The sequence below is a fragment of the Branchiostoma belcheri genome, unplaced genomic scaffold (genome assembly GCF_001625305.1).
Source record: "Branchiostoma belcheri isolate BF01 breed outbred unplaced genomic scaffold, Haploidv18h27 scaffold137, whole genome shotgun sequence".
Taxonomy (NCBI): Eukaryota; Metazoa; Chordata; class Leptocardii; order Amphioxiformes; family Branchiostomatidae; genus Branchiostoma; species Branchiostoma belcheri.
Window position 1 is genome coordinate 259255 of NW_017802791.1, and position 14425 is coordinate 273679.

Here is a 14425-nt window from a genome sequence, read left to right on the forward strand (position 1 = left end):
TTGCACAGGGTGCATGGGGTTGCACAGGGTGCGTGAGGGTGCATCAGGTTCGGTGAGGTTGAATGAGAGTGCGCAGGGTGCGTGGGGGTGCGCAGGGTGCGTGGGAGTGCACAGGGTGCGTGAGAGTGCACAGGGTGTGTATTAAAGAGTGTGCAGGGGTGTGTGGGATTGCCTTAGGTTGAGGTAGAAAGAATTAGAGTGCAAAGGGGTAACGTTACATGTATAATGAATTGCTTATGATACATAGGGTATACAAGTTGTACTAATGCATGCACGTGCTTGCATATATGCATAAATCTTGCATATATTAATGAATTATATTTGCATATATGGGAAAATACCATGCTCCCGTTACCATACTGAGATAAGTATTTGGACCATCGCACACCGGGGCATGCCCCAACTCTTTTTCCCTCCAAACACGGGACCTTCATTTAACGTCCTATCCGAGAGACGTCCCTAAGCAAAGCTACACATGTAGGTACTCATTTCACCTGAGTGAAATGAGGAAAGTCGTGTAAAGTTCCTTCACCAAGGGCACAGGATCGGTGACAAGGTAGGATTCGAACTTGGAACCTCTTGGTTCAAGGCCGAACACGCTACAGCTACGCTACACGACCCCACGCCTTGAGCGTTAATAATACGAGTGTGATTCACAACCGAATTTGGTCCCCCAAAGCCCCCCCCCCCTCCCCAATTATGGTTATGAGTAGGTCGGGAGCAACTTTAGGTTGGCTGTGGTTGGCAAGAGTTCGGCCAGGTTGGCTTCTCTTCGAATTGCGACAGCCGAATGTTTCAACATTTTGAACCAGCTTCTGTATCTGTATCTGCAGAACCGGTATAATGGCCCTCTTGCGTAAGAAAAAGGCTTCCGTATTCGTATCTGTATGGCAGATATAACCGACTTTTGGCAATATTAACACACTAGCTTCTGTATCTGTGTCTGTATAGCGGGTATAATTGCCCTTCAGCATAACACACTAAGTGAACGACTACAATAATTTTACGGCAATCGTGCAAATGTGACCGTTAAAGACGTTCATATACCAATGAATCTGATGTCAAAAAGCATTGTAATTATTATTGAAATTGGTACTGATTATGATTAGTTGAAAGCGATGCCATGTTTGTATTTTTTTTTCATCTCTCTTACCTGTTTTACCCATCGTTTTTGTGAAAAAAAAGCGCTATCGCACTTTTTGGCTCTACTACAAATATATAAAAGGATCATAACACTTGCACCAAAATTGAAATATTTCAATTGGAAAAATCTTTATGTAATTGTCCTTTGCCTCATATTTGTGCAGTTTCTGACATTTGGTTGACGCTAAAACAGCCAGTTTGTGCATAGCACCACCAAATAAACAATCATGGCTGACAGCTGTGTTTCCAGCTTTCGAGCACATTCGTATTGTTTTCGTAACGTAACCTGCTTAATGGCACTTATTTGTTAATGATTAGGGTTAATCTTATAATTGCTTTGTACTTATTTGTTAATGATTGGGGTTAATCTTATATAATATAATTACTTTGTAAAGAAATTACCAGAAAATTGACATTTTATATCATCCTTATGTTAAAAAAAACGATTCCAGTTTAATTCCGGACTAATTTCCATATCTCAGCAACCGTATATCTAGATTCTAGATAGGCTAATATCGCAAACTATTGGTAAAAATGATGTAAAAAAATGTGTATATTTTACAGCCATCGAAGACCCCTTGGGGATTAACCCAATTCTACAGTTTCCTAAATTCTGTGGAATTCTGGCTCTACTTCCTAGAATTCTGCAGAATTCTGGCTCCAGTTCCCAGAATTCTGCAGAATTGGGTTAATCGGGGCCCTCGATGGCTTACTACATATTTCTTACATAATTTGTACCTATAGTTTACAATATCAACCTACCTAGAGGTAAGGTTACTGAGATATGGGAATTTATTACAATTATTGTTATTAGTATTTTTCCTTAAAATTATTGTCATTGTATTTTGTTGATATGCACTATTTATTGAAAATGATTGTCATTTCTATCTTTATTTTGGTCAGGGAGTCTAAAGGATATTCCTGTTTTCCATGGCCATTTTACATGTACTATATGTAAATAAAGTTGAAATAAATAAATTAAATAAAATAAAAGTCCAGAATTAATTTGGAGATTTGTTTGAAGTTAAAACTTTTGTTCCAACACAAAAAATTTTCTCACCTAGAGCTTTCGACCAGTCACTCTGGTCTTCCTCAGTAGACTGACCCAGTAAAGCTACATTGAACCGCGACGGGGGTCGACATCGTCTACCAGATACCTTTGACCCAGTGTTGACGTCACACTTCAAGAAGCCACGTGACAAGCTTTACTGGGTCAGTCTACTGAGGAAGACCAGCGTAACTGGTCGAAATAACTTTTTGTGTTGGAACAAAATTTTTAACTTCAAACATGTAACTACCAACACAGATGAACTTTCATAATTAAATTGGAGGTTGTTTACATAATGCAGCCATAAAAGCCACAGCGATGGCTCCGCTGGCTGAGAAGATGACCTCGCTGCTCGCCTACTGTAACGAGTGCCGCCTGTCGAAGAAGCTGATCGTGGTCACCGTGTTCGTGGCTCTACTACTGGACAACATGCTGGTCACGGTGGTCGGTAAGTTGAATGAATGAATGAATGAATGAATGAATGAATGAATGAATGAATGAATGAATGAATGAATGAATGAATGAATGAATGAATGAATGAATGAATGAATGAATGAATGAATGAATGAATGAATGAATGAATGAATGAATGAACGAATGAATGAATGAATGAAGACCTTTATTGTACGCAAATACCCACTGGGTTCAGTACAGGTCACAGGAAAGACGTCACAGTTTGCAATGAATATATACAATGTACAAGCTAGCACTAATTCTATGTACTATGGACATATAGTCTAATAATTACGATAATTTGGCTTCTTCTCGCTTCTTAGTAACGATGTAGATATAAGTACAGATGTGTTTTATAATCGAAGATTTGTCTAAAGTCAGTAGAAATATGAACTTGTGTTGCTAAGATGTATGAAATGGGGAAACATACATTGCAATAGTTTATAAAGCTCAGCTCTCTCTTCGTTGTATGAGCTACATTCTAATACAAAGTGTTCCTATCGTCTATCCTATTTAGATTACAATGCCTACATATTAGTTGTTAGAGGCATCCAGTGCGATTTCAGGGCAGCAAAACTTGAAACTGCTTCACATTTATTTAGCACTTTTGAGTCAGCATTTCAGACTTAAGACATTTAAAACTGCAGAAACAAGCCACAAGATGAGTCTTTTATTTTCTGGGCGGTACCTTAAAATCAATCCAGGTCCTTTCAGTAACCGTATTTTGCCAGAATTTTTGCTCCATGAGGCCAATATACATTTGGACAGTGTTGTGTTAACTTAGTATGTAGATAAGTGACTAGAATATTGACTTTGAAAAATCGGGGTTTTAAGCCCTAAAATGGCAATCAAAAATGTGAAAAAAATGTTAGTATTCATACAGAAGATGTGTTAAAAAGTTAACCAATCAACCAGTTAACCAAACGTTAACCACACAAGTTAACGTCTGTTTTGTTATCGTCTGTATGAATACTAACATTTTCCTTATGCTTATACTTCATGGTAAGCACAAGGCATTTGACTACGAATGTATTTCTAATTTTGCTGACTACCTCTCAACATAATAAAAAAACTACTGATACTGATCAGCATTTGTCTACTTTAAACTTTAAAAAAGCTTTTGAATTATTCTTCTACAGTGCCAATCATCCCTGACTATTTCTATCGCCTTGAGCACCCAAACTTCACCGGTGACTCTGGCTATGACTGGGTCGGCCACACGGGTTACTACAAGCTGCAAAAACAGGAAAACAACAACCCTGTGGCAGAGGCTTACAGCATGGCGAACAGCACTACCACCGCGCATGCGCTGGATGAACACGTGACACAGACGCATGGTCACGTGACCGAAACATCCGGGGCTTACACGGAAGAACCGCAGCGAAACGAACACGACTGGGACCTCATTCACGAGAACATCAAAATAGGACTTCTTTACGCGTCCAAGTCAACGTTGCAACTGCTGGCAAACCCCTTCGTCGGCCCTCTGACAAACAGGTAATAACTAATAATTATTTGACTTTTGATTATTTATATTTCATTTCATTGATATGCAAACTCCACATTTAGTTATTAGTATTTAGTTTTAAGTTGACATACCTTTTGACTATCTACCATTATGATTTGATATCTGAACGAATATAATTACTTGTACGTTACTTTATTTCATTTGATTGTTGATGAGTTAGTTACGATTTCGTCTTGTTCACGATAAGTCTATCTATTTTTAGTTGACCTTTGTTAGTTCATCTTTAATCTTTTGTTATAATTATAATGTCATGTAGTTTTGTTAGTTTTGTTCCCCCCAGGAATCTTTGAAAGCGCCAATAGGCGACATGTATTTTCTGGTTAAATAAAATAAACAAACTTATTTAAAGCAAAACTGAAAGACTAATGCTACTTTCTGTAACTTTTGAGCAACGAGGCGATTAGCATGGATTTTAATTAAGAACTTAAAAAAACATTAATTAATGAAATACCGTTATTGTACGTGTATGTCAATACAAGCTAAGAAAAGTCCATGATCATAAAACAGAAGCAAAACTAGAAAGGCCGACATTTGCTTGAGAGCAAATGCAGCAGATGGCTTCACCACATCCCCCATACCAAAAATGGATCTATCCTACGATGGCTGCCAATAGTCTACACCCCCATGCAGCAATGGAACCTTCCAATGCCGGAAATAGCCAAAAAGCCCTATTCTACATAACTTTAAAGTGATGTATGTCAAAATCGTGAATGACATTCTTTGGACATGTGTCCAAGGTATCCCCATACCAAATTTCAGGTCATTCGGATTTAATATTAGGGCACAGGAGCCAAAAATGTACATTTTTGGTCCAAAAATAGCAAAAAAGCCTTATTTTTTTCCAATTTTAAAGTGGTATATGTCAAAAGCGTGAATGATATTCTTTGGACATGTGTCCAAGGTATCCCCATACCGAATTTCAGGTCATTCAGATTTAATATTAGGGCACAGGAGCCAAAAATGTACATTTTTGGTCCAAAAATAGCCAAAAAGCCCTATTTTTCACAATTTTAAAGTGGTGTATGTAGAAAGCTTGAATTAGGTTTTGCAGACATGTGTCCAACGTATCCCCATACCAAATTTCAGGTCATTTGGTTTTAGTACCAGGGCTCCAGATCCCAAAATGTATATTTTTTGCCTGAAAATGGCCAAAAAAACCAAATAAAACAATTTTTCAAAAAAATGAAAAAAAAAACGCGTCGGGGTATTGGCCCACTCTACGTCCATGCCAAATTTCAGGTCATTTGGCTGAAAAACGGCTGAGTTGAATCCCTTTGACTGTTTGGCAGGAGAAGAAGGAGGAGAAGAAGAAACATGAGGGAACACAATATGTCTTCACCACTTTGTGGTGAAGCCATAATTACAGTGATATCTTACTACAATTCTACAAAGACTTATGCGAACTACTTCTGAATACACTTGTAGATTTATGAATACATTGAGCTTGAGCTACATAATGCACATTGTATAGTTAGAAAAGGTGGGACATTACATCTTCCATGGTTTACAGAAGAGAAGTCAAACCCTTCAGACATAGTTTTAGACATAGTTGTAGTTCTAGACTGCTACCTTTACCATGTAGTATTTAATTACTTTATACTCTATTCCATTGTTCTTTTATGTTTTGTAATTTGCAATTAGCCTCCGGGCAATAATTTGCAATAAACTTTTCATATAGTTAAGTAATGAATACGAATTTTAAGAAAAACTTCCAATCACAAAAAAAATGAAAATCTTGTCACGTTTTTTTACAGTTTGAAGTATCAAGTCAATTTTGACCTTGCACTGGCCGAAAACATTGGCAGTATTCAAGAAGGTTCACTGTCGCTTTGGGCGAAATCACGCGATAAAATCTATGACCTTTTCACCCACGCTAGTCAAAACCCCCGTGTGGTAAAAAAAATCAATGTTAAAGGTGACCAGTGCAGTTTTATAGTTGTAAAAACAGATTTAAAGTCAATATTCCAGTCACTTATCTGTATAGTATTAACAGGGGTGCCAGAGTACAAAGTGCAATTTGACGGTATACAGTGCAATTTTACTAGTATACAGTGCAATTTTACGGAATACAGTGCAATCGTATCAGTATACAGTGCAACTTTACGGAATACAGTGCAATCGTATTAGAATACAGTGCAATTTTACGGAATACAGTGCAATTTTAATAATGACGTTGAATCACGTGACTTGGACCCAGCTTTCGCTGCTTTCTCAGTTTCAAGATGGCGGACACCTCTGACTCACATATTTCTGTCTTTTTTTCGAGCAAATTCGAAATGATCCCTGTGTAGTAATATGCCCTGTGTGTAGTATGTAGTGATTTAACTAAAGGTCTATCTATGAGAATGGTTCTTCAAATTCGCTGGATAAACACAGAAACATGTGAGTACGCTCCGTTAGCGGCGTCCCTGGAAAGCCTGGCACACGTTACGTCATGATTAGTAAAATTGCACTGTATTCCGTAAAATTGCACTATATACTAATACGATTGCACTGTATTTCGTAAAATTGCACTGTATACTCTGGCACCCCAGAGTAAGTCCAATGTACATCGATATTGTAGAAGTAAAAGTTCAGCGATGTTGAGTGATGAGAACGAGAACCCAGCATATAAATAAGATCATGTTGATTTGATTATCTGGATGACTGAATTTTCTGCTGTCTAAAAAAAAGTTTTCAACTATATTGTAAATCATACAAAACAGTTGCAAAATGAGCAAAAATATTCCGTAAGTTGCAAAAAAGATTGGAAAATAATACCAATGTTGTAGAATGCCAAAATTAAACAAAAAATGCGAAAATGTAAAGGAATGAATTTGTAGAGTATATTATTCGCCAAACCATATATACTCTGTGTCATTTGTTCAACCTTCATGACCACGTAGATTTCATAATGAAAGCAACTTTTTTTTGCTAAACTTTTTAATTCGCACGCTTGCATCAGTTTTGGGGTTCCCAGAGGATGTCATCCATAGAATCAAATCAACATGGCCTAACTATTCTTGGGGGTTGTTTCTGGACTGGTTTAAGCGCCAGAAGTATGCAAATGCTAATGTGGGCCAGTATGTGCTAATCTTATAGATTATTCCAGTTCTTATAGAAACCATCTGATAAATGAACCTAGCCCCCTGTAGTAGTTTCATTTAGTGTTTTTCTCTTATTCTAACTCTAACTAACTCTAACTCTAACTAACTCTTATTCTAACAAATTATTATCATTATTGCACTGTATTTATAACTTACATTACCTTATTTCATTGTCATTAATTTATATATTTATTAAATTTATATTTGATTATCCTTACTGTATTATTTCCATTTTCTGTTGTATTATTTCCATTTATTGATTATATTTAATTTTGTATAGTTTAGAGGAGGAGGGCCTTGTATAAGCATTCCATGCTTCTCCCCTCCTCCTGCACCTGTTTTATCATTGTTTTGTATTATTATTGTTTGTTTTATCAATCAAAAAATCATATTTCCAGTTTTGCCGCCATGAAATTGTATTAGAGGTCTTTAAAAACAGCGATCAAAGATTTCTTCCTTTACTTTGTAATACGCGTCTTCTTTCTCCAGGATTGGATACAGCATACCGATGTTTATAGGATTCATAATCCTGTTCCTGTCAACATTAGGTACGTGAATTATATGAATTCTGCCTTCAATCTTATCTTGTGTTAAGGTTTGCTGTATGTAAGGCTCTAAATAGAATACAGGGTGGATACCAGTTATACGTATAATGCATAAGCTCGAGAAACTTTTCTTTGTTACGAAATGCAATGCTTTAGCAGTTGTGAGCGTGTGTGTGTGTGCATCATGTGTGTGTGTGTGTGTGTGTGTGTGTCTGTGTGTGTGTGTCTGTGTTTGTGTGCATCGTGTGTGTGTGTGTGTGTGTGTGTGCGTGAGAGAAGCAGAGAAAGAGACATAGAATAGTAGTAGTAGTAGCAGTAGACGTACATGTAGTAGTAGTAGAAGTGCTATAGCAGTAGCAGTACATCTGTGTGTGTATTTGTGTGTATTGTGTGTGTGTGTGTGTGTGTGAGAGAGAGAGAGAGAGAGAGAGAGAGAGAGAGAGAAGCAGAGAAAGAGAGATACAGTAGAAGTAGTAGCAATAGAAGTAGCATTATAATAGCAGTAGTAGTAGAAGTAGCAGTAACAGTAGTAGCAGTAGTAGTAGTAGAGCTGTTACTCATCGTCATCATCCGTTTCGGTAGACGATGGGTACTACTACTACTACTACTACAGTAACTATTACTACCACTACTACTACTATTACTACTACCACTACTACTACTACTACTACTACTGCCACTACTACTACTACTACTACTACTACTACTACTACTACTACTACCACTACCACTACTACTACTACTACCACTGTCACTACTACTACTGCTACTACTACTATTACTACCTGCAGCACTAGTGTTAATGCTAGTAGTGGTATATGTCAATAGTAAGCATTAGTAGGAACATATCCGCCAAATTGAATACTATCAAATGTATTACTGTCAATTTTGGTTCCCATGGATAAAACGTCTTGTCACACACAGGGTTTGCCTTTGGGACATCATATGCTGTCCTCTTTGTGTCCAGAGCGATGCAGGGAGTCGGCTCATCCTGCTCCTCTGTTGCAGGTAGTAAAATATGCAGTTCAATTGTCTTCAATATTATCATGAAAGTTCATCTGTGTTGGTAGTTACATGTTTAAAGTTAGAATTCTTGATCCAACAACAACAAAAAAATCTCTCACCTAGAGCTTTTGACCAGTCACTCTGGTCTTTCTCAGTAGCTTCTCACGTGGCTTCTTTGACGTGTGACGTCAACACTGGGTCAAAGATATCTGGTAGACGATGTCGGCCCCCGTCGCGGTTCAATGAAGGTTGATGGACCCTGATGTATATGGCTTCCTTCACGCCTCTCAAGAAACTATGTCTGCAATATGTTAATTGTCTGTGCTTTATGAATTAATGAATTGCGACATTTATTGCACGTTTTGTCACAGTGGGCTATGTACACACGGGCCATACAAGTACAGTTAACAAATACAAAATATAACTATAGTTAGACGAATTCAACTTCTCGCTTTTGAGCTATAGTGGAGTTAAATAAACTGTGTTCTTTTCATGTTTTTGGATGGAAGGTTTGTCTAGTTGCATTAGGAATATAATTTTGCTACAGGGTATAAAATATAGAGCTTAGTCATTCAATTATAATGTGTTGTTTTGTGCCCCAGGGATGGGTATGCTTGCGGACGCGTATCAAGATGATGCTGAAAGGGGAAGTGTGATCGGTATGGCCCTGGGAGGACTGGCATTCGGAGTACTGAGTAAGGGGAAAATACTGATTCTTAATTAACTTTCTCAGTTTTATAACATAAAATATATATTTAAAGCACAAAATTGTATCGTAAGACTTCTCCATCGTGCGTCTCTTTCGTACGTACAATCTTTTGATTTTTTTTTACCTCCATGCAAAATTGAGGCATTGTTAAATTCGGTATTGTTAAATTCGGTATGTTCGTGTGCGTGCGTGCCTGCGTTCGTGTGTGTTTGGTCCAGTCAGTACCGAAAGGACGAAATCACATCTGCATCTGGTAGGTGTTTTCACCCTTTTTTTATTTACATGACCTACTTGATACCTGACAGCTGGTGTGGTTTCCCTTGCACGATAAAGAAAGACCTGTAACGTTCTTTGCATTGTACTGCATACTAGTACAAGTACTACGATAACGTGTTGATTGTGCTCTATCTAGTTGGGCCTCCATTTGGCGGCGTCCTGTATGAGTTCGTCGGGAAGAGCGCCCCCTTTCTGATCATTGCAGTACTGGTGCTCTTGGATGGAGGTATGTCACTCTCAACGTTTGCAAAAATTAAATCTATTGAAGTTTTCAATTTAATACAAAATAAGTTTTATCTGTTTGCTTTCCTTTTATAGAACTAACGAAGGAGTTTCATATCAGCTCTATAATTAACCAAACACATTAATTACAAATTTTTCATTGATGAATGTGTGTTCTAGCTCTCCAGCTGATGGTATTGAGACCGAATGTGAAGACAAAGGTTTGTCATAACTCTTACGCAAAAACTGATGGCTAGTAACTAATGGCTATATAGTAACTGATGGCTAGTAACTGATGGCTAGTGACTAATGGCTAGTACTAATGGCTAGTAACTGATGGCTAGTAACTGATGGCTAGTAACTGATGGCTAGTGACTGATGGCTAGTGACTGATGGCTAGTAACTAATGGCTAGTACTTAATGGCTAGTAACTAATGGCTAGTAACTAATGGCTAGTAACTAATGGCTAGTAACTAATAGCTAGTACCGAATGGCTAGTAACTAATGGCTAGTAACTGATGGCTAGTAACTAATGGCTAGTAACTAAGGGCTAGTACTAATGGCTAGTAGTAACTAATGGCTAGTAACTAATGGCTAGTAACTAATGGCTAGTAACTAATGGCTAGTAACTAATGGCTAGTAACTAAAGGCTAGTATTGAAAAAAGGCTAGTAACTGATGTCTAGTAACTGATGGCTAGTACCTACTGGCTAGTACAAAATGTAACTGCTGGCTGGGGTGGGATACATTTTTCAAAGCTGTATGCTGGGTCACTTTGTATGCAGAAAAATGATAACTTGTGGGTCGGGCAAAATGGCGTCTACTATAAGCATCCCGTATAAAACATGACTAGAGTGCGAGAGTGGTAGTTCAAACTCTTTTACGTGCAGTTTGTCGCCTGGTATATTTCCCTGACTTATCTGGCATCTATCATGATCATCGGTATACTTTTTTTTAATGCAGCGGAGTAACCTAAGCTTATGCTGCCATTTCTTCCCAGGTGGACATGATCGGTGACCCCCTCCACAAGCTGCTGCGGGATCCGTACATCCTTGTGGCGGCAGGTAACATTCTTAGCAAGTGCACATCTTTATAGCGTACTTTTAAGCCACTGTCACACGTTTTTTACGAATTTGGCCTCCTGAACGTAAGCCCAACAATGGTTAGGAGTAGGTCAGCTGGCGCCTAGCATATCCTAAAAGTTAAACATTCAATCAGATTACTCAGATCAGGGTTTCTGTCGACAAAGACTCCGATCGGGATCTTTGCCGGTAGAATCACCATTTCTAATAGATTGAAGTCTCAAACTTGACATATCTATATATAATTTTCCAGGAAAGTTGGATTTTCCAAGAAAGTTGAATTTTCCAGGAAAGTCGAATATTCCAGGAAAGTTGAATTTTCCAGAATAGTCTAATTTTCCAGGAAAGTTGAATTTTTTAGAAAAGTCGAATTTTTCGAGGAAAGCTGAATTTTCCAGGTAAGTTTAATCCTCCAGGAAAGTTGAATTCTCCTTGAAAGTAGAATTTTCCAGGAAAGTTTTTTTCCAGCAAAATTGATTTTTCCAGGAAAGTTGAATTCTGCAGGAAAGTTGAATTTTTCCAGAAAAGTTTAATTTTTCCAGGAAAAAATTGAAGCCTCCAGTAAAGTTGAATTTTCCAAGAAAGTTGAATTTTTCCGGAAAGTTGAATTTTTCCGGAAAGTTGACTTTTTCCGGAAAGTTGAATTCTCCAGGAAAGTTTTTTTCCGGAAAGTTGAATTCTCCAGGAAAGTTGACTTTTTCAGAAAAGTTGAATTTCTCCAGGAATGTTTAATTCTCCAGAAAAGTTGAATTTTTAGCATGAAAGTTTAACGTTCCAGAAAGGGTTTAACCTTTAAAAATTCTTCAGGAAGGTTAACTCTTTTGTGTGTTTTGTTTCTTTCCTCTGTCCGTCAAACTGTGCTGACACAGATATATGGTATGTCCGCCGCAGGTACCATCTGTTTTGCCAACATGTCCATCGCCATGCTGGAACCCTCCCTGCCGATCTGGATGATGGACACCATGGACGTGGGCCAATGGCAGCTCGGTTTGTTATCATTTGACTTTTTTCAACGGTATTTGCAGTTAATGCCCAAATTTGGCTATTCAATGGAATATTAGGGATGCTATATTTTTTACCTTGGTGTTACCGTGTTGGTAGAATCATTATATGAAACAAGTTTAAACTCAGTCAGTGATTTTTTAACACAAGAAATTGGACAATTTTTAACTGTACAACCCACGTCTTTAAAATTCAGGAAGGAAGGACATCAACTTATGTAGATGACACACGTGGCTTGATGAGTTGGATCATATCTTGCAGAAAGTCTGTAGCGCCCCCTGTCTTTGTTGACATGTTGTTTGTTTCCGTCACCAGGTGTGGCGTTCCTACCTGCCAGCATCTCCTACCTGATTGGGACTGCCTTATTTGGTAACCTGGCACACAAGATGGGAAGGTCAGTGACATGTTCTATCCGGAACAGTCGTTTTATCCAGAACCATGCTTTTAAGCACGTTCTGGATAGCCCACACGTATGTCCTGTGCAAAATTCAGCTGTCTTGTTACAGAAAAGACGGCCTTGTTGGTCGTTAGTTCATTCTGTAGTGGCCTGGTTGAAAATTGTATGGCGCCCTACAAAGAATGTGACCATTCCTTTACCAGAAGTGTAAAAAGTCATGTTTTGTCATTATCTGTTCAAATAACAACTTTTTGATTTTGTTATATTTTCGAATAAAGAATTCCAAGTAAACTACAGTACATTGTTTTATAGGTAAATGCAAGTCTTTTAAACAACAACTGCTATCTTAAATGTCCTGCTCCCTGTGCGGTCCAAAAAAGTGGTCGGCTATTGTAATATCCGACCACTTTTGGTGTTACTGCCTGAGAGCATTTTTGATTAGACGACGCCTTCGGCTATTTGATAATATTTAACATTTATTTATTTATCTTATTTACATTTATTTTTTGAGGATCGGGCAAAAAGTTTGAAACTTATGTCAGCCCTCTCCTCACACACAAAGGGAAACAATGAAACAAAGTAGTAATAATAATAGGAAAAGACAAAGGACACTTAGAACAGCAAACATGACAACTTCTACCTTTGTCTTCTAGATGGCTGTGTGCCTTGTTGGGGATGCTGCTGGTCGGGGTCTTCTCGTTTGTGGTACGTACTGCTAAATCAATTAACTTTCGCGAGAAGGTTAGATTTTGGTAGTGTTTTTTAATGTATGTGAAATATGTATGCATATACTGTGTATTTGTGTGTATGTACTATGTATGTATGCGTGTATGCGGCATGATAACTCAAGACGTTTTGGGTGAATTGTCATGAAACTTGACATATTAGGTAGGTCTTTACTAGATTAGGGATCCCTAATGGGACCCCCAATCTAGCGCAGAATTTCCAGTTTTGATATCTCGTGATCTTGCAGAAAACAGAAACACTGACTATACAGCATAGCACAGCGTAGTATAAGTACAATGTAAACATTAAAAAAAAACTATTTGGCAAAGTTCTTGGAAAACTGTTCAAAAATTATCTTCACAAGCATTTTAGTTTCCCATCTTCATCAAGCTTGCGTGCTCTCATTGATTTGAATTTGATGTGATGTATTGTTACAGGCTGCCTTACCTTAACTAGCTTGCAAACAGCTACCTGCATAACGTACACAATCGACAATCTGCTAAACAAATACTATTTCTTTCTTTTTCCAAGGTTCCGTTTGCCAGAAGTCTGTCTGGGCTGATCGTGCCAAACTTTGCAATTGGGTTTGCAATCGGTAAGATCATATGTACTCACATGTGTGCTCTGTAATAATACCTATTATTTTATAGACAAATGCATAATGTCCTTATAGTTTAAAAAAACTGCTTGACAATGCCTCGTTTTATATTTAAGTCTTCTTTTTCTCCCGACGTAGGAATGGTGGATGCGTCAATGATGCCAATCATGGGGTACCTCGTGGATCTGAGGTAAGCCTAAATTAGAGAAGTAACATCTGCAAAGCAAATGCATAATGTTTACCTTCGGACATGGTCTGCTCTGTTAATTCTTACTCCAACTCATTCACATATATGCACTACTAGTATATGGTGACAGGAGCAGAGCAGACCATGAAATCACTGGTAACCCAACACCAGTCACCATGGTGACAGACGTCAAAATCAAGCCCTTCACAACACTCCGTCAGGAGGTCCTGACCTCCTTCACGGAGTAATAAAGCTGCATGACGAGACCCTTTACTTTAAGGTACCACCTATAGCCTTGAATACATGTAGGTAGAACCAGTACAATGGTTACATCACTTTTCTTATATTGAGCAAGGTCACTGACTTCTTCTGAAATATTCTGCAGACACGTCTCGGTGTACGGACTGTCTACGCCATCG

The 14425-nt window shown here is 38.1% G+C and overlaps 1 protein-coding gene across 1 annotated transcript in view; it reads left to right on the forward strand.

The window, feature by feature from the left end:
- Window positions 1-2501: 2501 nt before the first annotated feature.
- The window catches only part of LOC109464334 (synaptic vesicular amine transporter-like), a 19381-nt gene continuing 7457 nt past the window's right edge, over window positions 2502-14425 (forward strand). Inside the window, 14 exon segments of the mRNA XM_019761281.1 lie at window positions 2502-2639; window positions 3784-4141; window positions 7748-7806; window positions 8728-8811; window positions 9411-9503; window positions 9930-10019; window positions 10196-10236; window positions 11015-11078; window positions 11988-12083; window positions 12414-12492; window positions 13149-13200; window positions 13753-13816; window positions 13958-14009; window positions 14392-14419. Coding sequence (XP_019616840.1) covers window positions 2510-2639; window positions 3784-4141; window positions 7748-7806; window positions 8728-8811; window positions 9411-9503; window positions 9930-10019; window positions 10196-10236; window positions 11015-11078; window positions 11988-12083; window positions 12414-12492; window positions 13149-13200; window positions 13753-13816; window positions 13958-14009; window positions 14392-14419 — 1290 coding nt within the window. The 5' untranslated portion in view covers window positions 2502-2509.